Source organism: Bemisia tabaci, chromosome 6 (assembly GCF_918797505.1).
Source record: "Bemisia tabaci chromosome 6, PGI_BMITA_v3".
Classification (NCBI taxonomy): Eukaryota; Metazoa; Arthropoda; class Insecta; order Hemiptera; family Aleyrodidae; genus Bemisia; species Bemisia tabaci.
In genome coordinates, this window is record NC_092798.1 from 39,822,764 (window position 1) to 39,849,941 (window position 27,178).

The 27,178-nt window shown below is 39.5% G+C and overlaps 1 protein-coding gene across 1 annotated transcript in view; it reads left to right on the forward strand.

The window, feature by feature from the left end:
* Nucleotides 1-3,232: 3,232 nt before the first annotated feature.
* Nucleotides 3,233-27,178, forward strand: part of LOC109036450 (xylose isomerase) — a 45,792-nt gene continuing 21,846 nt past the window's right edge. The window contains exons 1-6 of the mRNA XM_019050669.2: nt 3,233-3,390; nt 4,087-4,211; nt 5,909-6,067; nt 6,728-6,826; nt 7,302-7,467; nt 8,447-8,628. Of these exons, the coding sequence (XP_018906214.2) occupies nt 4,091-4,211; nt 5,909-6,067; nt 6,728-6,826; nt 7,302-7,467; nt 8,447-8,628 (727 nt within the window). The 5' untranslated portion in view covers nt 3,233-3,390; nt 4,087-4,090. The remainder of the gene's footprint in view (nt 3,391-4,086; nt 4,212-5,908; nt 6,068-6,727; nt 6,827-7,301; nt 7,468-8,446; nt 8,629-27,178) is intronic.

Below are 27,178 nucleotides of genomic sequence, written 5' to 3' on the forward strand. Positions count from 1 at the left end.
AAATTGGCCATTTTTTCTAAATATATGTGATTGTCATTTGGTGAGGAAAATTGTGTATAAAGTCAGGTCAATTCGTTTGGTAAGAATAGACTGAGTGGTTCCGAAACAGCGCAACGGAGATCATGGTTTTGCACTTTGGGCAAAGATGTCCTCCTGAAGGGCGTGCATCGACAGTGAAACTGCAAAAACACGTAACGACGGGTTTAAAAATCTTCACTCCGAATAGATTTATCAAAGTTTAATATGAACTAACAATATTGTTTGAAAAGTTTACAGAAAATTTGTCGCATAAAGATGAAAGATAAGAAAAGAATTCAAGAGATGACGGTTGATGGATGATGTTTTTTTTTTCATTTAAAAAAATGAATTATAACAGAAATTTTGCAGTGTCGCAAACCGAGACACACGGTCTTGCAGTTTCACCATCGACACGCCATATTAAATGACTGGTTCAGCCCAAAGTAAGGTGTAAAATCACCGTAAATACATAATTACATTCCACCCCATGTTACTAATGGTAGCCACGAAGCTTTCACCAGTGGCGAAGCGCGAGTGATCAATTATCGATATTTCTCCATTTGAAGCTGTGGTGAAGAATCGATTATGGTGATCTGTTAATCGATCCTTTTCATGGGTTAAAATGACGGATCAATCAATACATCGCAAAGTATTCCGCACCACTGGTTTTAACACATACCTCAAATTGGACGAGTCAAAAGAAAAACAAGATCACTTACATCAAAACTGAATTGGAAAAGTATCACTCATTACCCTTGTTTCATAAAATAATCAAAGTAAGTAAAATTGGATGTCAAATCAATTTTAGTCTGTTGCAACTCTCATGGCTAGAATTCATACACAAGCAGTCTCGGTCATGGAATAGGGCGGCAAAAAATGGACGAGGAGAAAAACGGAATTGTGGCGCCGTCGCAAACACCCCGCTGCCGAAAGGGTCAAGTCGGGTCAAGTCGGGACAAGTCGTGGGGGCAGCACAATCTTGACGGACCAGTGGTGGCAATTAAGTAAATCTGGGCATGACGATGCGACCCTTAAAATTAAGATCCGTTCATTTAAGTTCTCCTTTGGGGATCAAATATACACCTGATTTTCATATTGCCTCCATCGAAAACGCCACGGTAAGATCATGTAAGGCAGTATGAAACGCCTTAAATTAGAAGCGTATGCAATTTACAGCACTGGTACGCGAAGAGTTACCTATCTCCTGCTGTGGAAGAGGCGCTAACTTCAATGGGAACCATTTATAAATCTGCGGTAGGTATTTGCTCATCTCTTCCATATAAAACGCCTTCGTTTAAGCGAGTATAAATTTTACACCCGTGGCGGACATATGGACTTCATTTTGCAATATTGATGTATTATTTCTAACCAATGCATAGAAGCGATCATTTAGCTTGGGAAACAAATGAAACATATGTTGGTTTTTAAATGACCTGTTAAAAGTAGTCTAATTACGAAATGTGGTTGTTGCTCTCTCACAGCACGTCAATACATTTGGACGTGTTTCTATACCAAACAGAACTACAGATTATATGCAATTTCCAAACTTTCCAGTGCAGCAAGTTTTGCAAAAATCATCGGCGTTTCTTCCCTAATTGACCGATTTTGAACCTCTGTGGCTTTAGAAAATTCGAGTGTTAACAAGATAAAGGGAAGATTACACTTCGTCCCGTTTGAGTCAATGCGCTAGCCGAAATTATATATTCTGTCAAACAAATCTATGTACAGGAAAAATATTCTATGCCGATATTTTCGGCTCCAGTATGATCGATCTTAGTGAATCTTGGTACCAGAAGATATTTTGACACGGGAAACTCGAATTTATAGTAAAATTTTTAAAATTCGAAAATTCTAGATGGCGGCTGTGGCCGACAATGCTATTTCGGTTCCTGCCCAGTCGATCTTGGTGAGTCAGGTTCGATCAAGTCTCCGATAAAGTCGCCGCTCAAGTCTCTCTCCAATCAAGTATCCGATCAAGACGATCAGGATGATTGTTGACAGTTTTACCAAGCATGGATGAAGATTCTCCTAGTAAAGTTTTCCGCTCCGATACTTCCTGCCACAGATTCTGAAAATTTAATTTCGAGATTTACCGCTCTCCTTGGTAACGCGATCGAAAAGACTCCCCAAAATCCTCTTTTCCAGAGACTCGAACGCATGGATAGAAACGTAAACGATGGAGCTCCTGAATGCGTCACGAATTTACGATTTAAGTACATTTGTATTTTTAAAATTCCACAAAAACACCGATAGTGCCACTGGTTTTATCTGAAAGAAACTACCAAGCTGAAAAAAAGCCTCGAGAGTTCATCTCGATATACGAGCCAAATCCATGCACAGATACAAAGCAAACAATACATAAGCAGGCAACTACATAATATGCAATACATAAGCAAGCAACTAAGCGTATGATCTTTTCCAAGTATTTTTTAACGGATGGCTCGTCTGGTTGGTATGATGACAATAATTGAAGCTAGAATTCAGTTAAGTAAATTGAAGTACCGAAATTAGGGTTGTCATTCCCATCTTCTGGTAAGAACCATATTTTTGGATCCATCATACGTAGCTTACTCTCATCCATAATAAGTGGCGTATCCTCTGAAGCGAGGCGTGAATGATCGAGTATCTACAATTCCCCATTTGAAGCTACGGTAAAGAATCGATAGTCGAGGTGTTCGTTGCGAACATCCTGTTTATCGAACCTTATCCATGGGTTTAAATAGTAGATCAATCGATATATCGCATACTTTCAGGAGGAAAACGGGAGAAAAAATATGGTTTTCCGATCTGATAACCCCGAGCAAGGTCTATGTGAACTAGCCACGACTATGCTGCCATGCTGAGGAAGAACGCCGTATAAGCCTTCCGACGTTGCCAAGTTTCCTTCGATAAAAACCGAATTTACTGGGAAAATCCTGAATATTTTTCCTTCAGTTTTTCAGAGAATTTTGTTCACAATTGAATCTAAAATACCTGAAAATTTCAAGGAAAAATATGAAAAACTCTCCTCAAAAATACACGATTTATTCGGGGAAATTTGGCAACTCTCAAAGGTTCATACGGCGTTCTTCCTTAGCACGGCAGCATTCGCAGCATGCATCCTTGGTCTCGGTGGAGGTACTCAATAGTGACGAGAAACTTTATCTCAGGTCTATTCCGCTTTCATGTCGACTTATTCCTCGCAGTCATACTTGCTTGCACCCATTCTTCCCCGCTTTACGCGCAGTTTTAGGTTTCAACTTGTGTGCCATGTTCCGCCCTTGGTCCAGAGGTTATAAAAGAGCATCTGAGAGATTCCTCCTGTTTGACTCAGTTTCGTGGATTCGGTGACTCCGCGTGACAGTTTTGAGAGAGTGTCTGGAAGCTAATCAGGTAAGAAATTCAACAATATGGAAATAAATTGAATTTTGCTTCAGCATTTATAATGTTAAAAAAAATGTGCGACGAGTATAAATGCTGATTTTACAATAAAAAAATGCCACGTTAACTACGTCTACGGTTAAATGAACGAAATCAATGTTGAGTTAGCATTTTTTTAGATGTAAAAGCAGCATTTGATACTTGTCGCACGTTTTTTAACAATACAATAAATGCTAAACCGACATTCAATTTTTTCCCGTGAATTTTAGTAACGAAAAAGCATAGTACAAGGGGAAAATCGCTTAGGTCGTACGTTTTTTGGTTTTTTTTTTTTATGTCGAATTTTCGGATGTAACAAGGATTCCTTGGAATTTTCAGATACTTTGCAATAAATTGCGTAGAAAATTTTCTGAGAATTTTGGAAAATAATATCCACAATTTTCCCAGTAAATTCGGTTCTTATCGGATGAAACTTTGCAACGTCTTCGCTCATACGGCGTTCTTCCTTAGCACGGCAGCATTAATGTAGGTGATGTCATTGCACTTGTTTCAAAAGTTACCTTGTCTTACCTAAGTAAGGTGAGGTCGCCTGAGAATTCAGGTCATATCCGTAAATCAGTACCATTGCCGATTAGGGACATCGTGAAAAACCTCAAACATCCTCTCTCAGTGAGAGGTTCAACTCATATGTGGAGGCGTTTTTTGCAGGACGATGGCAGCTTACTCGAGCGTGAACAATGCGGCCAAGCGGCAGAAGCCTGCCCCAGCAGTGCGCGAGATCACTCCAGCGAGAAGTAGCGGCACTTCTTTCGAATTCCAGGAGTTCCTCCCCGGTGAGTCTGGTCCCTTCAGCTGTTCCGTCGCACAGTGGATCAAGTCAATCGGAGAGGTCGTACATGATATTTTAAACAGAGATCAATTTTTGTTATCAATTTTCTTTTTTTCTCAGATCCCGGCCACCGCCATGTAGGGCTCAGGTTTTTCATCGTTTTTTTTTTTTTTTTTTTTTTTTTTTTAAATTTTTATTGTTTCCGACTGAAAATGACTCAGTTTTGAGTCGGAACGTCTCGGGTTTTATTAATTGTGTATTTTTAGCCTTGTTTCCCGATTTTTCCTCCTTGTTTCTTCCACTGATACACTGGAAAAAAAACACATCGGATCTAGAGTCCAGACTCTTAAAAATATCGACAAGAAAAAGTACTCTTGATTCAATCAGAAGCTAGCTTAAATTAAGAATCAAGCCTCTTAATTTAAGCGGATTTAGTTTTGATTCAGGCAGAAATCCGATTGAATCAAAAGTATTTTTTCTTGTTATTGTTTTCAAGAGTCTGGACTCTAGATCCAATGTGTTTTTTTTCCAGTGTATTTTTAACTAAAACTGCAAATTTTGATGTGTATATTTCGTCACATTTTAATGTTCAAGAGGTGCTTAGGTATACCAGGAAAATTCACGAGGAAACCAATGGAACCACTTCTAAAACCTCAAAGTTTTGTATGAACGGAGTTAAAAGCTTTTGAAGGGTCTAAATTTTGTCCGAACTCTCCCATTGACTCGATCCACTGTGAGGCACTGTATGTGATGTAAGTGATTCAATGTAAAAGAAAAAATTAAAGTGCTCTGGAAATCATTCAATTTGACACAAAACCACCAATATTTAAAAAAACACACATTATATTATTATTTGCCTTTGATAAATTGATACATATTTACTTTTTCATCAATTTAAATGAGAATAATCAATGCAGAGATGCAAACATTTCAAAACCATGAGTTAAAAAACACTGACTATGCGAGTATAAATATTAAAGCCTAACAGAGCGGAGTGGCGTGCTGCCAGCGCGAGAGGCTCACTGGCGCCTACAAACCTAAGTGGATACTTCACGCATTGCACAATGCTTGAAGTATCCACTTAGGTTTGCAGGCGCCAATTATTTCCCCTCATATTTTGTATGTATGTATAAGCCGCTTTTACGGCGCGCTAGGGCGCTTTGCGTCGCCTATTCGCCACAGGAATCTGTCATGGTAGAGATCCTTCGGAAGCTGGCGTCTCTCAATCTCTTTACGGATGCCTTCTACCCACCGTTTGGCCGGACGCCCTCTCCGTCGCCTTCCTGGGGGGACCCACTCCAACACCTTCTTCGGCAACCTGGTATCAGCCACTCTCTTCAATTTTGTCTTCCCTTTCATTTTAGCGCCCGTCAGGTGTTAGTGCCTGGTGCAGTCGCTCCTCATGCGCCACTTTTCATCCTGATTTTGGTTTAATGTCACTCCTTTGACGGAAGAGCGTATCTCTATTCGCGAGAGCCGAGATGCATGAATTTACATGTAAAAAGGGTTCACGCGAAACTTCATATACGACCATATGTCAGAGGAGCGACGAAATATGCTACTACAAAGTAATACTCAAGATTTTCACTAACCGTGGTACCAGTATTACAACATTTGTTGATACCTGCAAATTCTTTCACGTCTTTATAGATTCGATTTAGTTCCATCATTCATATGATCTTATCTATAATGTTCCAACAGATGTAAGCCGATCGGAGTACCGACCAGAATTGGATGTGGATCAATCGACAAATTTTAAATACTACAATGCTAGTGAGAAAGTCCATGGCCGATCTCTAGAAGAATGGATTCGTCCGGCTATTTCATTCTATCACGTCATCAACGAGTACCATTCTCGAGGTAAATCTCGGTGGATGTACACGGCTAATAATGATAAGGCTGTTGTAATAATTTTCCATTCCCCTATTTGTTTGACCAAATGCAATTCATCCTGATTTATTAATGAAAGTATATCTAATAAGTGAACAAGGTCTCCTTGATATGGTTTTGTAATGTTTCAATAATGATCGTTTAAGGGTCTTCAGCGCACAAGTCGAATTTTGAGCAAAAGCTGTTTTTTTTTTCAATATAAGTAAAAAGCTCGGAACCTGCATTGCATAGAATTAACTCTATAGTGTCTAATTAAAAAAAAAAAAAAAAAAAAAAAAAAAAAAAACGGTTACGTTGATTTGCATGACATTATAGGGGGTGAGGAACTGCAAATAATTGGACAATTTTGAGCCCTCAAAATGACACATTAAATTGTTTCATTACTCTCTTTTCAAATTACGATTTTCAGCTACAAACTTCAATCTGTTTTAGCTATTGGTTGTTTTGACTTTTCGACTTTTCCCAACAAATTGTTCCTGAAATACTCCTTTATGCAGTGATATGAATCACAAAGTGTTGACTTTTTCCGCACTGAAGTCCCATTTTCAGTGAACAAACACAGGAGATGTGTGATATGTGATAGCGTTATTTGTATGAATTTTCAGTCATGATCTTTTAACATTTTTCTAGGGCCAAGGGCTAGAAGAATTTTCGAGGACTCAACTCAAAATTCCTTGGATGGTTACAAACGGAGGATCAGATGTGTGTTTGAACTGGGACAGAAGTTAGGTACGTCACCTTGAACTGTTTTGTTTCAACCTTGGAAAAAAGTAAGGAAAATCATGTGAAAAATGACATTTTTAAAAGTGGGATCCTCTTGAAAAACTGATTAAAAAACAATTATTTAGTATTTTAGTGGATCGTGCAGCTCCTCAATATCGTCGATCTATGATTTCCGCGCAAAATGTGCTTCACAAATTTTCAGCGAAAATGCTATATTTTTCCTAACAAATGAAGAATAAAAAATTCATCTTTACTGTAAATAATCTCCAATATTCGATCCACCGCAAATCTGAATATCAAAAGTGGGACCCAAGAAAAGTAATGAGATTCAGAGGAGAGAAAGTCTACCTAATAGGTGTAAAGTCAGTAGTCTAAGCTCCATAGAAGAGTTTGTAACAAAGACTTCATAATGTGTGTAAAATTCTGTCTAATCTCAATTTTTATTCGTGGTGCAATAAACAAGATGTTTGATTATTCAAAGGGATCAAACTCTACACCGCTGCAGACTCGGATTTCGCACCATTTGGCGAGTCTCTGGAGGATTTTCACCGAGGTTTGGACGAGAACATCAATTTGGTGTTGGAGCTGCAGCAAAAAACTGGAATCACCCCTTTGTGGATAAAGCCAAATTTTGAGACTCACCTCAGGTTTGTACCCAAATTTTTTCATCAAAATACCGTTGCTCTGTTCTCTCAAGAAACTAAGAAATTGACTATGACAGTTGAGATTTTGCCAACCACACGATGACCAATTACAACTAAAGATCCAAGATTTGTGCAAAATATTCTGATAGATACTGAATTATACTCCAAAATTAGAGGAACCCTCAGTTGAGTTCACATTTAATTTAAGAAACATATTAAACTTAAAATTTGTTTCATTCTTCCTCCTCTTTTTTACGTAGATAAGATTTCGATTCCAAATATACGTTTCGTTTATTAGCGATTCAAATAGAATAAAGCGCCTTCAAGACTCTCTCGATACCACTGTTCCTACTCGGTGGCAATATTTTAAGTACATTGAACCGAAATGAAGGAACTCGGACTGTTTTAAACGCTGTGCTCAGACTGTTACAAACTACCCGACATTGGAAGTTTTTGGCAAGATCTTAACAGGGACTGCAAAAAGTAAAAAGGAGGGAGGAAGGGTTACACGGCTCGTATGTGTGAAAGAAGTCCATTTAATTATTGGGATAATTATTTTACTGTGGTTTTCTTAAAATATGCCAATATTTATCAGCAGTGTGTATGAACTCTCAGGTATACAATTGCTTGTTGTTTTAAATCCTCACTGTAAATAGAATGGACAAAATTAAATAACATGGACGTCCAAATCCCATGAGAATGTAATTATGAATAAAACAAAAAAGAAGCCTGCAAACTAATGAAGACAGCAAGCTTCATTTCCTGTAATTCATTTTCATATGGCTCCATTTCATATAAATATACGTTCGAACCGAAATTGCAATTATAAAAATCGCTCCTCCTCGCCGTAATTAAAAAATAAGAATTTTTCGCTTGTTTTATATTTATTTTTTTAAAAAAATATTTGAAGTATCCTTCGTCAGTAACTGGTGTGATTGGTGCTTGAATCGAACTTATTAAGCGTTTGTAAAATTTTGAACAGGGGAAGTGAACTTCAGGAAGTTATCCACAGAGGAGCGCAAATCAAGAAGGCATTGGAGATTGCTCAGAAACTTGGAGCAGAAAATTTTCTCCTCGATGAAATTGAGACTTTGGAGCTGTTTTCGGTGACAGATTTCTCTAAAAACTTCAGGCAGCACGCTCGACTGTTGAAACTTACTGCTGGTATATTTTCATTATTTGCTTCTTTTACAAACGCAGGCTATTAAACTTTACCTGCGAGTTCCATGAGAATTTATGATGCCTCGACTGAAACAATGTTTGGATTATGATCTCCATTGGATTTATATTCTATTCATGCACTCTTATTTGGATACTCTGAGTTTTGCCCAGTAATAGTCAGGGGTGCATTTATCAGGACAAAACGTTGACTCATCTTCTGATGAACTCATGTGGAGGAAAGAACCTTTTTCTCCTAACAAGACTTCAAAGTTCCGCGGAAAAAACTTTCAGCCCCTATATATTATAACTCCATTTTTTTAGGACAAGCAAGTGATAGAAAGTTAGAAAACTTATGAATTTTAATAAGATAATTGTATATATTTTTTGGATCGTTTATATTAAAAGTCACAAAAAGAAAATTTGGAATACAGTCGGAGGTCCAGTTGAGTATGATGAGAAGAGTAGGTTAATTTACAGACACACAAAGTTCACAGAGGGGAAATCGTGAAAGAATAGTTCTACATATTTCTAAATGATTTTGCACAACTAAGAATGATACTTGTAATCACACTTACTCAGATGAACGATCACGTATGATTAATTAAAACAAAATATTTACAGATGAAACGAAAAGAAAGTATGAGAAACAGCAAGAGCTTATATTTTTTTCAGTCGTCTAGATAGACACAATGTGACGAAAATAATTTTTCAGGTATAGTAGGATAGGAAATGTGAAATTTGTGTGGAGGATGATTCACTTACAATTAGTAAGTCATAAGCTAAAGTATATTCTAAGACGAAAAGGCAAGAGCGGCTAGAAGGAATACGATTGTGCGAAATCCATTAATTGCATTTGCACAATAGATATAGAATCTACTCTGGTTTGTCAACTCGTATAAAAATTGACGAATGCCTGACACATATTTCAAGCCTCCTTTAATTCTCTATGAGCTGTTTTATTATTCATTCACATAAAACTATAAATACGGCATCGCACATTTAAATTTACATCTTTAAATATTTAATCGTGTTGATCGGATAAAATAACAATTATCATTAAATATCAATATTACCTCTGATTGTGGGATTGTTACCGTCATTACCGTAGATCTATCGATTAATTCACAATTTAATCTAATCACTTAATTAGATTTTAACAAAGAGCCCAAAAAATAAGCACACGTAGACTAAAACAGAATCAACAAGCAATGTTTCATTCTTTACTTGCGTGGCCATCTAAAGCCGGATTTATGATTTTACCACCCCGATTCACTAACGGTTTACCGCCTCAAATATTCCGGGCAGATGACCATTTTTTAGTATTTGTTGTTTACTCTATTGATTGCCAAAAGGTAAAAACATTTAATAATTTTCAAATGTTTAATAATTTCTTAAATTTAATAATTAATTATAATTAGGTATTTAATTTTTTCGACTTCGTAATTTATCGCGGAGGCTTCAGTCCCCTTAGCGCGAATCCCCCCATACCCACTGGCCCCTTTATCTGGTCCCGTGGCGCGCTCGTATTCTTTAATTACTTGGCTGCCTTTAGCTTGAATTAAAGCGGAACTATATTGATGAAGGAAGTCGAGCTGTAAAGTAATTATTCGTGATGTGATTAAGAGAGACATTTCATGTCAAAAAGATGAACCTTGTGCACATGGACTAATCAAGGCTGAATCAAAAGTTCAACCACGAATGCAATACAGCTTAGTAATAATCCTGCAGAGAGGAATAAGAAGGCAATTTGTAAATCGTTCATGTCAAATACTCGAGGCATTGCGACATTTTCCTCTGTTGAGACCCCAGTGCTTTCCTGCCCCAGTAAGTACGGCAAGTACTTTCTCAGAAGCCCATTCTCTACCAGACGTGTGAGTCTTTCATTAATCGCCTCGAAGAGAAACGTATTCTTTAAAATCTTATACGCGTAAGGGTATGTCATCACGTTTTCTCCGACTTTGTGGTATGCCATCTTTCTGTCACGAAATAACCAGTGTTCGAAAAGAAAGTAATTTCCGCGGAGCACTAGTAGCGGTGAGTTGACTAGGAACGCATCGGATTGGAGGCTTCGTCGTAGTTTATCAAAAACTCGATCGTAGCTATGAACAATATTCATTTCAACCGCAGAAATATTAGAGGGAGCACCGCCAGTCCATATGTAAGAGTAGAGTATAGTAGTGTCATTGGATCCTACGAGAGAAGATAATACACCCCTCATTTGAAAACTGAAGAAGTCCGTAAGTTTATCCTTCAGGCCTTGGAATAGCGGTTGTTCTTCGAAGAATAATGAGGTAGATTCTATTCCTTGAACTTGGATGCGAAGATCCGACTGCGCCAGTTCCTCGAGAGTATCTATGTCTGGGAAGCGTACCCGAGCGCTCAGCAAAGTCACCATCCCGTTCTGGAAGAGGCCTGAGAGGATCATCGATGCAAAGATGACGATGACGAACACGATTCGGCTCGTGTAGAGATGACCAAGAATCAGCCTTGGTGGCTGTCCACAGATGAAATACGCGTAAATGGTCAAAAAAACTGACACCTCGTCTTGGTTAACGTCTTCTCCTCCACGGATGTATTGAAGTGTTCTGTAGAAAACATGTTGAAGAAATGCTTGCATCATTAGGAATAGGATGATAGTGATGAATATGAAAATCCATACCGCCAAAGAGTAACATTTGAAGGCAACTGCGCTTTGGGGGATGAAAGGACTTCGCGGTGTTATGACTGACACCGCGTAAGACTCAACGCTCGTTGTTTGATCGAATTTTGAAAAGTCTTCCGGTCTCAAAAACTTGCTTTCTCCAAGGATGTACAACTTCGCGCCGATTTTATGGCCCTGCTCCATGTCGAGCTCGCCACAGGTCGTGTCTGAGAGGAATCCACGAGCGTATGTTGCGAACGTGCAGTTAAGATCCACTGAAAGATCATACATGATTTCACCCATCAGATCATCCATCTTCTGTTCTTGCAAAATGAGGGTAGGTCCAAAAAGATAATCCTTCTCGGTTGACGCGGGACATATGACCGTCATTTGGTGCATATTCTTTATTGGAAATTGAAGGAAATTCTCCTTGTTATGACTGAAAAACCTCAAAAGTTTTTGAGCGAAAGGATCGTATTTAAAACAAGAATCCTCGTAGCATATCACAGATTTGTGGCCGCTGAACATCCGCCATATGAATCTAAACACGAACATCAATTCGCGTGAGGCGGTAGAATACTCATTGAGCTCCCATTTGCTCTCTTCAGATGGAGCAATGGTATCTAAAATGGCCTTGCCATAGCTGTCTCGGCTCCCATGTGCGCCACAAATCACAAAAATGAGGCGGTTTCTTGAGTTCCAAATATCATGCACGTACAGACCCTTCGTGAGTTCATGTACTTCATTTGTCAGTTCACCGTTGTTTTCTAGTTCGGCCGAACTAATATTCAATTGAACATCGCAAATCCTATCAACTCCAGCATCTGGCAGGTCGTTCGTGCGGATACAATAGTTGGGAAGTGATGGATCAGCCTTCTTACCGCACGGAAAGGTGATGTTAGTTGCGTTGTTTTGAATTAAGTTTACCTCGCCTCTATTTAATTTTCCATCGGTGCCCGTCGCAGTGTCTAGAATCAAGCTCGGTATATCATTCAGCGAATTTAAGAGAATAATGATATTATTCGGGCCGGGAGAACGGACGAACGTCATCAATTGGCGAGGACTTACAATCAAGGTGGTCTGAATGTAATGATCGTGCAAGTCTTGAATCAGCCGGGGCACTGGGAACCCTGGTTCCTGGAGTGCGACTATGTAAAGTAGTCGTCGCTGAGTCAGTTGGACCGTATAATTGCACATGGCAAATATAAAGGAGAGAGAGTCGTGTCGTACATCCTCGATCTCCAATGCTGAGATCCTTTGGATCAGTAGAAGGAATATTAAAGTGGTTGGGAGGGCAGCCATCCTGAAAAAGTTGAGAACTTGATACATCTAGGGTATACAGGGTGTCCCAGGATTAAGTACGAATATTGAAGGAGTCGACTCTTTGGGCCAAAAGAAGACGTTTTTGTGGTATACATTTTTTTTCGAAAAACGAATTCCGTGGGGGCCCCATTATACCCCTATTATGAGCTCCTATATAATTCCCTTAGTCCCTATTATGAGTTAACGATGAGTTAAAGCGAAAAGACGCAGGAGACATTTTCTCAATATATTTCAACGCTGAATCTTGTGGTGCCGTTTTTTCCGCTAAAAACTTTCATTTTGACCACTTTTAGGTTCGGTACCCCCCTTAAACCCCCGTCAGAATGAGTTTTACCTTTTTTGGGGGTCAAAAATGAAAAGAATGCTAAAATTACTTCCCAGTTACCAATTTTCAATAATATTGGTAATTGATAAAGATTGCCGCAGTTATAAAAAGACAATTTTTTCCTCCAATTTTGGGAAGTCGTGGCGCCCAGGGAAAGCGTTTTTGGAAAAAAAAATTATACCACAAAAGCGTCTATTTTTGACCCAAAGAATCGACTCCTTCAATATTCTTATTTAATCCTGGGACATTCTGTATATCAGAAATGACACGTCTCCCTTGATGTTACATGTTTTAATTTTTAAGCGAGTTGACAATGCACTATATTTGATTCGTACTACACTTTGCCCTCGAGTTGTTTGGAAAGAGACATGCTTCCCGATCGATCAAAGGTCCAAATTTTCACCGGTGACTTTGGAATTTTCAAACCGGATGGATTTACGCAGGAAGAAATCAACTGTTCCAGCTCATTGAAAAAAGAGCCAACTTTCAGACATTACATAGTAATCGATAGAAGATGTGCCGTTGCTTAAATGAGTCGTGAAAGTTGAATCTCCTTTGCGTAATGCCTTGAAGTTGCTAAAGTTAATGCTCGTAAGCACCCTAGATCTGAATTTTAAATTTACTCAAATAGTGATGGCCTCCTAACGGACGCTTTTTTCCATCCTTGACGCTTCAAATTCTGACAATAATCTTGAAATGAAATATTAGTTTAAGGATTGTCAAGTATTTAATAGCAACCAAGACACTAATCTATTTCCATCCCTGTGCTAAACGTGTGAACTGAGTAACTATCGTAGTATCCTCTTTCATTCTTTTTTTAACTCTCTTTTATGCCATCATTTTTGACGGTGGAGTTTTTCAGATGGGAATATCCTAAAAAATGCAACATGTAAAATGAACGATATTTCCTAGTAATATACATACTGTAATAAGACACATTCTTTCCGGATAAATTTTATACGGGTGTTAGAGTCAAAAGTATTTAACTAATCTTTATTAATGCTCTCCTCTTTGCATACGAAATATACTCGATAATTAAAAAGATACAGGAGGAAAATTACAAGAAGTAGCATTAGAAGTAAAAGTAGCAGTGAAGTGGAAGAGTACAAAAAGAATTTTATTTTGCTCAAATAGCTATAAGATTGTCACTTACCTGTTTTATCTTCAGATGAATGGACGCGTACCTCGCAGTTATTTAAGTCGAATTTGGAATTTTTCTTCACCGAAAGGAAGAAAATTGTACTTTTCGTCGGACAGAGAATCCGCACGAGTCGACGAATATTAGATGAACGGACCATAAGTTAAATGTTCAGATATTCGTAGTTACTAAACAAGGAAAATATACTTCCTTCATTGATTTTTATTTATTATTTACCTTCAATGCATGAATGGTTAAATGCAAAAATAAAATGCACTACTGGTGTTTTTCTATTTGAATATTTTATAACCTCCCTATCCTTACCATGTCCTTAAATTCTGCTTGAAACTTCGTGCGTTCTTCGATTTTTCCACTTGGATTTGAATATTTTGGCCCCTTTCTATGGGCGGGGCTTCTCATCCCCCTCACACCACCCGCAGATTTCCCCCTTGGTGATTAAGAAAACAGTCCGAACCGGACTAGTCCAACTCAATAATTGAAAAGGTTTTCGCGCATCGATCGCCCATCTTTGCCCATCCCGATATTTGATTTACATCATTGCGGTACGTTTTATGAAAGCCTTTGACTTATCGGTGGAAAGAGGCACATCAACTACTTTCTAGACGAGGCAGCGGATTGATAGTGAGGAGAATCCATTGGCGTCTAACACTCCGATCGGTTCATACCTCGTCGTCTCTCTCACGAAAAAACGTGACTACATTACAATGTTGTCAGATTTTCCCGCGCGGTATGCATTTTAACCAGGAGAATTTCTAGAATTTCTGAATAAAAATAAGAGAATTGCTTTATTCTCGTAAAAAATTCAATTGTTCGAGTCAATTTGGAACATTAGAATGGAGTTTCGATCCTTCGTGCGGGAGAGGACCAACTGATCGGAGCGTCTTCTTTCGGCGTTTTCCGCTGCGTCTTCCTCCCGCTGAGGTACTGACTCCATCAGGGCCGGATTCACCTACTTGCCGCCCATGGGCCGCCTATATTTTGCCGCCCCCTTTTCATTGGTTTTGAAACTCGATAAAAACCATCAAAAATGAACGTGCCAGCGGGGGAGGGGTGCATAAGACGCATTTATTCGTGTTGAACACATTTTTTGGGAAAGCCCTGTCAACACTTCTAGCAAAAGTTCACGAAACTTTGCGAGAAAGTTAAGTTTCGTAAACCTATCTCTGTGTGGACAATGCCTTCCATTTATTAGAAATGAACGAAAAAATGTGGTTCAATGATTTTAACTTCCGCCGCTGCGCCACGCAGACCGCACCGTGTTGGACGCAATGCGTGAAGTATTCACGCAGTCTTGTAGGCGCTATGCGTTTCACGCTGACCGCACTGTGTTTGGCGCAATGCGTGAAGTATTCATGCATTCTTGTAGGCGCTATCCGTTTCACGCTGACCGCAATGACCGCACCGTGTGTATAATAATGTATGTGCGCCGTGCGCTAATATGTATTACATGCCGATCGCCGCGCCAAGGGCTTCTCCTTTTCATCTCAAGTCCTCGTTATCATTTCTCTCTAAGTCGCGCCGTTCTAGGCCGAATTGCGTGTTTGGTTCCTCTCGTAACTCGACTTATTAAGGGTGCTGTCTCTTTTATCACTAAGAGACTACAAAATTATAAATTACTATACTCTAAGGAAATGAGAGATTTTCATCGGCTTTTCTCGTTTGTAATTTTGTTTTTATAAATTCGATTTTTTTTATACCTACTTTTTAAAAAATTGCAAATTTTTGCCGCCCCTTAGATTTGCCGCCATGGGCCGCGGCCCATATGGCCATTCCCTTCATCCAGTCATGGACTCCAAGCAACATTGTTCGGTAGATTCATCGACGTTTTCCACCGGCATCAGACGCCGCGGAGAGACGTTTCCGAGGCTGGGGTGTCCTCCAAATACTTATCGACAGGGTTTGGCAGCGCCAGACGCCAATATCCATAAATAAAAGAGTCCGTGTTAAAAGTGAAGGGTCTGAATTTGATCGACATGGATCGATCGAGAAATTTAAACGTGAATCGATCGACGTAAACCGATTGACAAATCATTAAAGAACCGGTGTTAATTCGATCGCCATGAATCGACCGACAAATATAAACGGGAACCAATCGGCAGTGATTTGATCGACAAAATTCGATTGACTCACGGAGTGTCGACCGACTCACGGATTTGTCGATCAATTCACGGTTTTGTCCATTGATTCACAGGCTTTCTATCAATACATGGAGTTGACGATCGATTCACGGGCATTGTCGATCGATTCGCGCGGGTTTGTCGATCAATGCACGGTTTTGTACATCGATTCGCGGATTACTCTATCGATTCAAGGAGTTGATCGATCAATTCACGGGTTTTCTTGATTAATTCACGGTTTTGTCCATTAATTCACGGATTTTTCTAACGATTCATAGCTTTGTCGATCGATTCACAGTTGTCGAACGAATCGGTATCAACCAATTCACGTCGATCGGTTCACGTTTTTATTTTTCACATATTTATCGATTCATACCGATAGAATCCATTCCCTCTGTTAAAAGGTACCAGTATCAGGCGTCGCGTCGATGTCTCTCAAGGAGCGATTTTGTCGCCCGGTGACCGTAACTTTTAACACGGTCTCTTTTACTATGGCAACTGGCGTTGGGCGCTGACGAACTGCGCCGATAAGCATTTGGAGGAAATCCAAGCTTGAGGCTCCGTACCTTAAACTACTTGTGTCTCCATGCGTCAAACAACTCATGTTTGTTAGTAAGCTTACTTTTCTGGCGCAGCGTTAAAGTCTCTGAAGTGATTCCTGCGTTTTGCTGTCTTGGTGATCCTATATTTTCACCCCTACATTTTAGAACCGATGCACCTCTTTCTTTGAGTTTCTTTTCTTTGATTTCAAAGCGTAATCAACAGACTGACAACCCCCCCCCCCCAAGATAAAAGAAAAAAGTCACCACAAAGTAGTTAAGCCGTTGGTCATTGGGAAATACAGCCTCCGGGGGCATATGTGATGACATACATATCCCCCCTTTCCCCATAATACGCCATATGGTCCCTTCACACTCTTTATCATAACGCTCTTCTTTTGGGGGGTTTTAAATTAATTTATTAGCACACAAACACACAATAAATACAGAAGTGCAAGTTAGGATAACATATCTCTCTGATCAATACTAGATTAAACTTATTCATAAATTAAATTGTAAATAACTAATTTAATTTCTAAAAAAACTTCATAAATAAAAACGTGACAATACTCTAGCATTGATTTCCCTGATAGCGTCACAACTAATACGAGAACTGCTAAGAGGCTCTCGTTATCAAACGATGCGATAACGAGGTGTCCCTAGCGATGAGACTATAGGGAGGCATCAACGGCCAGAAAATGTAAACTCTTAGTACACTAAGTTTACATATCCGATTGTATTGACGACCCTCAGATCAGCGGAAAATAACAAATAAAGTAACAACTAAGACTGATCGAAGACCTAAATAGGGAAAAAATATCAGGACAACAGTAAACAAACTAGAGGTGGGTATTCATGACCCAAAAACATCAATCAATCGATAAGGGCATTATTAAAAGGTGTTGAAGAAATTAGATAGATCAACTACGGTGATGTGATGTCACCATCCCCGGCTACTGAGCCACTGCGGGGGCAGGAGTCGAGGCATCCGCCGCGACAGAGTAACCTCCTCCCCCCTCCCGTAGGAACGGAAAACCTTCAATCACCCTCATCACCCGGGTCCCAACTCCTTTAAAAGATTGGGACTGTTTCGGTAGGGGAGGGAATTGGTTTTTTTTTTAGGAATAATGAAATCGTCAAAAGAGCTATTAGAATCATTATCGCTATGGCGAACAGAACCCTATGTATCCGATTTCTTTATCGGAGCAGTGTCTATTATTTCTTGATTAGATTCAGGAGGGTATGAACCGTGCCAAATGCAACGATGACGGCAAATGCCACACAAATTCAACTGATATGAGTGTTGACAAAAAAGAATTTCCTATAACTTATAAATGTCACACAGGTATCCGAAACGATTATGCACACATCGAAGGGGATGTCTCGGGCGAGGCCCTCGAGATCCCATCGGAAAGTGTGAGGGAAAGTTCACTTCCGCGAGACGAACTTGACAACGCGGCAGGAGACAGAGCGACGGAGCTAGCATGTCTACTCTGCAGCGCTTATCATAGTAAACTCCCAACACTCTCTTTGGCTTATTGGAAATAAGAAAGAATTAAAAAACATCAACACTAAAATACGCACACTACATTACATTGAACATGAGGGCATAGCTGCGTAGTAGTCCTTCATAATATTTTTTCGAGGGTTACATCATGTCAATCAGTCCACGATCACGAAGAAATATTCATGGATGAATACAAAGTTCTGCCACAAAGACAAAATAACTCAGAGTCAACCCGACAGCGAGGAATATGAATGCAATTTGCAAATCGTTCATGTCAAATACTCGAGGCGCTGCGCCCTCTTCCCCTGGTCCTACTGAAAGACCATTTAATTTCCGAAAATATTCCTTGGGGAGGTATTTACCCAAGAGTCCGAACTCTACGATACTAGTGATTCTTTCGTTAAGCATATCGAAAAGAAACGAGTATTTTGAAAGCTTGTACCCGTACGGGTATGTCATCACGTTCTCTTCGACTTTATGGTATACTACCGTGAAGTTACGTATTAACCAATGCTCAAAAAGCAAAGTTCTGGGGAGTAAGGTTAGCGGAGCATGAACCAAGAACGCATCGGACTGTAGGCTTCGTCGAAAAGCTCCATCGAACTGTACCAGGCCATCATATATATTCATTCCAGTTGCTGGAATATTGAGTGGAAGGCTGTTATTCCAATAATAGGTGTAGAATTGAGGGTCACCAGATTCGGCAAAATATAAGTTCAAATCCCTCACTTGAGCGCTCATGGTATCCGTCAGTATATCACTCATACCTTGAGGTAGCGGTTGTTCTTCGAAGAATAATACGAAAGATTCTATTCCTTGAACTTGGATGCGAAGATCCGACTGCGCCAGTTCCTCGAGAGTATCTATGTCTTGGAAGCGTACCCGAGCACTCAGCAAAGTCACCATCCCGTTCTGGAAGAGTCCTGAGAGGATCATCGATGCAAAGATGACGATGACGAACACGATTCGGCTCGTGTAGAGATGACCAAGAATCAGCCTTGGTGGCTGGCCACAGATGAAATACGCGTAGATGGTCAAAAAAACTGACACCTCGTCTTGGTTGACGTCTTCTCCTCCACGTATGTATTGAAGCGTTCTGTAGAAAACATGTTGGAGAAATGCTTGCATCATTAGGAATAGGATGATAGTGATGAAAATGAAAATCCACACCGCCAAAGAGTAACATTTGAAGGCAACTGCGCTTTGGGGGATGAAAGAACTTCGTGGTGTTATGACAGACACCGCGTAAGTCTCAAGACTCGTTGTTTGATCGAATTTTACTAGGTCTGCCGCTCTGGAAACTGTGGCATGATTAAGCAAGTGTAATTTCGCGCCATTTCTGTGGCTCTGTTCTACGGCGAGATCCGTGAGGGTTATGTTGAATTTAAGGCTGTCGTCAACATAAATATAATCACACGAGAAGTTCAGGTGCTGTGAGATATCAGCCATGATGTCACCCATTAATGTATTCATTGCATTTATCAGAATGGGCTCGATGCCTGATGAAAAATCTTCCCTCCATGACATAGAAACCATGGCCTTCTTTTGCTGCATATTTTTTATTGAAAATTGAAAGAAATCATCCTTGTTTTTTTCACTCAACCTGATTATCTTTTCGATGAAAGGATCGTATTTGAAACAAGTATCCTCTTTGCATACAACCGATTTGTATCCGCTAAACATCCGCCATATGAATCTGAATACGAACATCAATTTACTTGAAGTGACTGGATCCTCATTCAAATCCAATGTCCTCTCCTCCGGTGAAGCGATGGCATTTAAAGCGAGTTCGCCATAGTATCCTCGTCTTTCATTTGCGCTGCAAATCACGAAGATAAGGTGGTTTCTCGAATTCCAAACATCATGCACGTAAAGACCCTTCGTGAGGTCGTGTACCGCATCCGTCAGTTTACCATTGTCCTCGAGTTCGGCTGAGGAAATATTCAATTGAATATCGCAAATCTCATTAATGTCACGATGAGGCAAGACGTCTGTGCGGATACAGTAGTTAGTAAGAACAGAGGAAGCGTTAGCCGAGTGAGTTTGCATTAAAGTTTTCTCGCCTCCGTTCTCTTTTCCATGGGCGTCCGAGGCTGTGTCTAGGATCAAGTTCAGTATATCATTCAGCGAGTTAACAAGTATGATGATATTATTTGGACAGGGAGTGCGGACGAAGTTCTTCAACTGGCGAGGACTTGCAATCACGGTGGTCTGAATGTCCTGGTTGTGCAAGGCCTGAACGAGACGGGGCATCGGAAACTCCGGCACGGTGTTGGCGATGTAAAATAGCCGCCGATGGTTCACGCGAACCGTGTGGTTGCATGTAGCGACCATGGATTTGAAAGAGTATTGACTATCATCCTGAATTACTACTGATAAGGCTCTTTGGGTTAGTAAAAGGACGCATATTGTGATTGAGACAGATTCCATGCAGGAAAATTTGCGAACTGAATCCTGCTGAAGCATGCTCTACCTGGAATTTTTAATTATTTTATTTTTAACAGACCGACTAACATGCCTTGTGGTTTACCATCGCCGAACTACGACTTTAAATGATTATGGTTACATACATTTTTAGTTATAATAAGTCAGCATTTTTCTACGTGGCTCAAGAGATTTTTAAACGGATAGATTTATTCTGAAAGACAAAACTTTGATCGTTTCCACGTATAATGTGAATTCGCTTTCAGTCTTATTTAGCCCGGGATCATGCTGCTTGGTCTTAGATATATGTGAGTGGCGGCGGTTTTCCTTTTTGCGTTTTTTTCTCTCCATTTTTGACACTTTCCTTACTAGCAATCATCAAATTATGACATTCCAGTTTGATGGTAGTCAGACATTTAAAAGTAGGTAAAATCGGCATGAGAGGTTGGGTGCAGGCCTCCTTACGGACGCTACTTTTCATCTATATTTGACGCCTCCTTTCTGACTTTTATCTGGATATGAAATATTAGTTTAAGAATCGCCAAAGATCTTAACGTAACCGAGTCACATATCTATTTCCATCCCGTAACAATAATGTGAACTGAGTAACTATCGAAGTATCCTCTTTTCATTCTTTTTTTACTCTATGTTACTTTTCTTACTTTTGACGGAAGATTTTTTCAGAAGGGAATAACTAGAAACATGCAAAATTAATGATCTTTCCTAGTAATTACTGTAAAAAGACCGACATTTTTTACAGCCATGTTTTATAAGGGTGTCAGAGTCGAAAGAATTCAAATGATCTTTATCGATGCCCTCTTCTTTCTATACGAAATATTCGATTATTCTGAAGATATAGGAAGAAAATTTAAGTACAAGAAGAATTTAATTTCCTTGAAATAGTTGTAAGATTGCCATTTACCTATTTCTCTTCAGATGCATGGACGCGTACCTCACAGTTATTTTAATTGAACTTGGAATTTTTCTTCACCGAGAAAAAGAAAATTGTACTTATCGTCGGACAGACACCGCACGAGTTGACGAATATTAAGTGAACGGACCATACGTTAACCTTTCAGATATACGCAGTTACTAAACAGTGGAAAAAATAGTTGCTTCATTGATTTTTTTGTATTATTTACCTTCAATGTACTAATGGTGAAACGGAAAAATGAAATGCACCACTGGTGTTTTCCTATTTGAATATTTTATAACCTCCCTATCCTTAGCGTGTTATTAAATTTTTCTTGAAACTTCGTGGGATCTTCGATTTTCCCCACTTGGATTTGAATATTTTTCGTAGATTCACTCTGAAACGCCCCGCTATTAAGTGATTTATGTATTCGTAATGTGTAACATCCTCTCGAAATTTGTTACACGTCGATTTAATGATGAAATGCTAACCACATTCTATCGATTATTTTTTTATCACATGGGTAAAAACGGATAAGGTTATGGTTCTGTTGAAGTATATGTATACGCACGTGGGTATAATGTGAAGTCCAAACTGCGCGACTCAGGATAGGTCACATTTTTTTCACTCACAATCATATCATCTCCAAAGAAAATCAACCCATATGTCACTTCTGTAATTTATCACCTCTAACCGTCAAACGCGCACTTATGGACTGCTCTGCCCTCAGATATATCCAATCACAGATCAACTCCCCCACAATCAACAGAAATACAAACTCAGTTACATGTGATGAACCCAATATTACTACCAAAATTCTGAAACTCTTCACATCTCTTAATTTAAAAATCTACATTTTCGTATGTATTCCAATTTTCATAATTCCCTGTAAAGACGTTAAAAGCCTTTGACGTTTAATGTATAAAATATACTAACTAATTAACTAACATCGTTTCCATTTAAAATTCGATTGATTCACGGAGTGTCCTCCAACGCACGGGTTTGTCAATCAATTCACGGTTTTGTCCATAGATTCAGGGATTTTTCTATGAATTCATGGAGTTGATGATCGATCCACGGGTTTCTTCGATCGAATCATATGTTTTGTCGATCAATAATTCACGGTTTTTTCCTTTGATTCGCGGATTTTTCCATCGATTTACAGTTCACGTTATTAACGATTCATGTCGATCATATCCATGCTCTCCATCTAAAGCTACGGGTGTCAGATGTTGACATCTCCCAAGGAGTGATGTGTATGCCTGACGACCGTAACTTTCAACTCGCAGCTGGTTTTTTTGTCATGGAAACGGAGTTCCCCATGATATTACAATCGTTCCGTTGCTATCGGTATGGGATTCCCTATGCCTCTGCGACCTTGAGCGTTTCGCCCAGTCTTCGATTTTTGGTTGATTTTCCGATGTATCAAAAACCGTTGTATTTTTTAGCCAATCATGTCTCTACGTCAAGTTGTGTTGATTTCTAAAATTCGCTTTCAGCGAGTTTTTTTCCACCTTGAGATGTCGTGTCTGACTGGTAAATCTGCGCAGAACCACGAAGTTCCGTTTTTGGGCAAATTCTTTTTTTTGGGAGGTTCCGATTGGTTATTTTTCGCCATCAATTTTCTGTTCGTTGGTGCAAAAGATCGCCTACCTCGTTGCTCTTGAGAAGCCGCCATTATCCCACCTCAAATTTTAAACATAGATATAAAGAAATAATAACCATCGTACAAGGTGGAAAATTGCTCTGGAGGACCCGTTACGGATATATGAGCCAAAATCAGAACTCGATTGATGGATTTAATCCATGAATACAGAAATATTGCCTCAGCTTACTGCCGCGATCGCAAATGCATGCTGAGATGAACCTTGTGACACATGACAGCATAGGTAAACAATGTCTCACAGAGTAATGCGCCTAATCCGTTCTCTCTTATCACGCCAGTGGCCGAACCGTTGAAATCTCAAGGACGTCTTTTGTGAAGCCCCGCTCAGCGTCCGAGATCACTTAACTGTTCTCTTTTTCTCGATCCACATCCGAGCGGCGTGATAGCTCAGTTAGCTACGTCACTATGCTGACTCTGAGAAAGTGTCACTCTTTGTGCGAGCGGGGGTTCGAATCTCGTAGGGGACAGTTAATTTTTACTGGTTGTATTGAATGTTTTAGACCAATCATCTAACAATAATTAATACTTGGCAACTTAGGAAGCACATAAGTCCCTTATGATGCGTATTCGGGCATATGTGTAGAGTAAAAATATCATACGTAGGGTGTCCCAAAAGTACCGGGACTGGTTCTGTAACTTCAAAAGTAAGATAGATGCAGACATGATTTTGGTCTCATTTTAAAGATCAACTCAATACCTATCGATTAAAACCAAGATCAGCTCAAGCGAATAAAAATTGACCGAGTTATGACAATTTGAAATTAGTGAGGAAAGTTTACCCCTACGGTTTTTAGGAAGATTTTTCGCTTACCAGGATTCAAAAATTTAATATTCGTATCCACTTTCCTCCGAATCCTCCATAACTTCCTTTTGCTTTTCAAAGTACCGTCCATCAAACGGGATGCACTTTTTCATGCGCTCTTGCCACTTATCCAGCATTGTTTTCCTGAATTCTTTCTCTGGGATGGAGTTGAAGAAGTTTTGAATTGCATTCTGGATTTCGGTCTTCGATACGAATCTTCGTCCGCGAAGCTCCTTTTTAAGCGTGGGAAACATCCAAAAATCACATGGAGCCAAGGCAGCGCTATAAGGGGGATGAGGGATTGTTTCCACTCCATTTTTACTCATAAATTCACGTGTTAAGCTCGATGTGTGAGGCCGCGCATTGTCTTGATGGAGTATCCACGAAGCTTTCAAGTCCGACCGTTTCCGGGAAATGTGCATTCTCAACTCCTTTAGTACTTTGCAATAATACGCACTGTCAACTGTTGTGTTTGATGGTACAAAATGTTGATGAATGACACCTCGAAAATAAAAAAACACAAGAGGCATCACTTTATCGGCCGACTTTTTTATTTACGGCGATGAAGAATCTTCCTTAAAAACCGTAGGCGTAAACTTTCCTCGCTGATTTCAAATTGCCATAACTCGGTCAATTTTTATCCGATTGAGCTGATCTTGGTTTTAATCGATAGGTATTGAGTTGATCTTTAAAATGAAATCAAGATCATGTCTGTATCTATCTTACTTTCAAAGTTACAGAACAAGTCCCGGTGCTTTTGGGACACCTTATGTATACTTTACGCCGAAAAAGCGAACCTGAAACTTAAATGCGTTAACTTCCGAAAACCATATATAATCCAACGAAAATAAATAATTGGTACATAACAGCTTTCTTGTATGCAAAGAAAATAATTAAAAATGTTAAAAAAGAGATGTCAACACAAAATTACATAGCCCCTTCAATTCAGAAGATACTACAAACGAACTGTACCTTAACATTTTCATATCCCAGAAGCTAACGTTCCCATGACGAATATTGCTATCGCTAGCGATTGCAAAATCCAACTTGTTTCTATTTCAATTGGCGTTGTGCGCTGCCGAACCGCGCTGATAAGCATTTGAAGGAAATCCTAGGTTGAGGTTCCGTACCATACCTTTAACTAGTGAACCTGTGGCAAACTTTTGCTAAAACAAAATTGAGGGTGTTTTTTTATCAGTAAATGTTTTAATAATCACGATGATCGCATTGGCAAAGTTTCAATTGCACTCATAACTTCACAATCTGCGTAAGAATTTTGCTTTTTTTAAGCTTCCCTCTTTAAAAACGATACTATGGCACAAGTGAAAATTTCGTTAGAGGAGTCCTTCCATTTAACCCTTTTGGAATAGTAGTCCCCAACGTAGCCGACGCTCCCACGCGGAAATCGCAATCGAGAACACGAGGTCAACCAAGGTGGATCTTTGTCAAGGCAAAGAAATCGTTAATTTAAACACGCTGGGTTGTTAACAAACGGTTAGAATCTCGTCCAGAGAACTGTCTTTTGGCGGATTGGTGTCGGTCATGTTAACTAATGTGCAAATCTTACACAGCGGTTGGATAGAACGACACCTCTATCAAAATGTTCACAGGTGCCGTAGTATCGTTTTTGAAGCGAGAGGCCAAAAAACGCAAATTTCTTACGCAGATTGTGGAGTTAGGAGTGCATTCCAAACTTTGCCAATGAGCTCATCGTGAGTCTTGAGACATTTACTGATAGAAACAACTCTTATTATTGATCCAGCAAAAGTTTGCGACAGGCCTATTCTGTCTCCATGCGTCTAACAACTCTTGTCTGTTAGTAAGCTTACTTTTCTGACGCAGCGTTAAAGTCTCTGAAGTGATTCCTGCGTTTTGCCGTCCTGGCGATCCTTCGTGTGGTTCAGCATTATCAAATTTTTGATTAATAATGTTAGCATGTGTCAAGCAACTCTAGTTTGTTGGTGCGCCTACTTTTCTGCGCTGTGTTAAAATCCCTGTAGTGAGTCCTGCATTCCTTCCATTTTTTTTTAAAACACTTGGCTTTAAATTATTTTTATGGCTGCAAATGTGGCAACGTTTCAGGAGACGAATCTTAAAAACTTCTGTGGGGTTGAAGGAGGGGGTGGGGCAACTGTGCCAATCACATGAAAGCAGCCGCGCAAAAAGTGGTATCCGTGGACACATTTTCAGATCTTTAACTTTTGTGCCTCACGTGTCACTTTTATTGGCGAGAAACGTGATTTGCAATAAGTGCGACTGATTACAGTTGCGAATGTGGCTACAATGAAATATGAGAAAGGGTATTTGAAGGTTATTTCGTCAGATAATGGAAGTCGAAAATGACATCGTGTTCGACGTCATGACCAAACAACTTGTTTGGTATGGTCATGTCAATAGGATGACTGAAGAGAGGCTGCCAAAAAAGATGCTTGATTGGGTTCCTCCTGGGAGGAGACGTAGGGGGAACCAGTGAGAGGTTGGCGACAGGGGGTGTTGAGTGAGATGAGGGTGTGTCAACTCCCTGATGACCTGTGGGAGGACCGAGCTTTGTGGCGATTAGGCGTCGTAGAGCGCCAAAGAGCGCTGTAAAAGCGACTCATATTATGAATTCTCAAATATTCTAATCAATTTTGGAGCCCGCAAAAAGCTTTCTAATTGAGCTTTTTGGAGAGATATTCCCTCTACGTTGAGTTAAAGTATTATTACTAGCCGTAACGCTAATGCGACTGTTCATGAAAAATTAAGAAGTGAAATTGACAAAATGTTAGCGAAATCAGAGGAGATGAAAATGGAAATGCGGAATCGGAAACCTAGGAACATGAAAAACCTCTGATGCAATTTAAACAAATGTTCACCATTTTTAACGCCCCCCCCTCAAAGTAAAAACTTTTCTAGCCGCAAACCATTCCGAGGGATTTTTGTTTCGGCAAAACAAACTTTTTAGCTTAAAAATTATTAGAACAGTAAAGTATAATAAACGAAATGCCAATGCATAAACAACCCAAATCAATGATCAAAACATCATCTTTATGCGGCTCATGAAAGAGTCAATCATCGTTTTTTCCGATTCATAACGAGATATATTCTTAATTCAAAATGCCCCAGTTTTTTTTAAAATTTTTATTTTTTTGTATTTT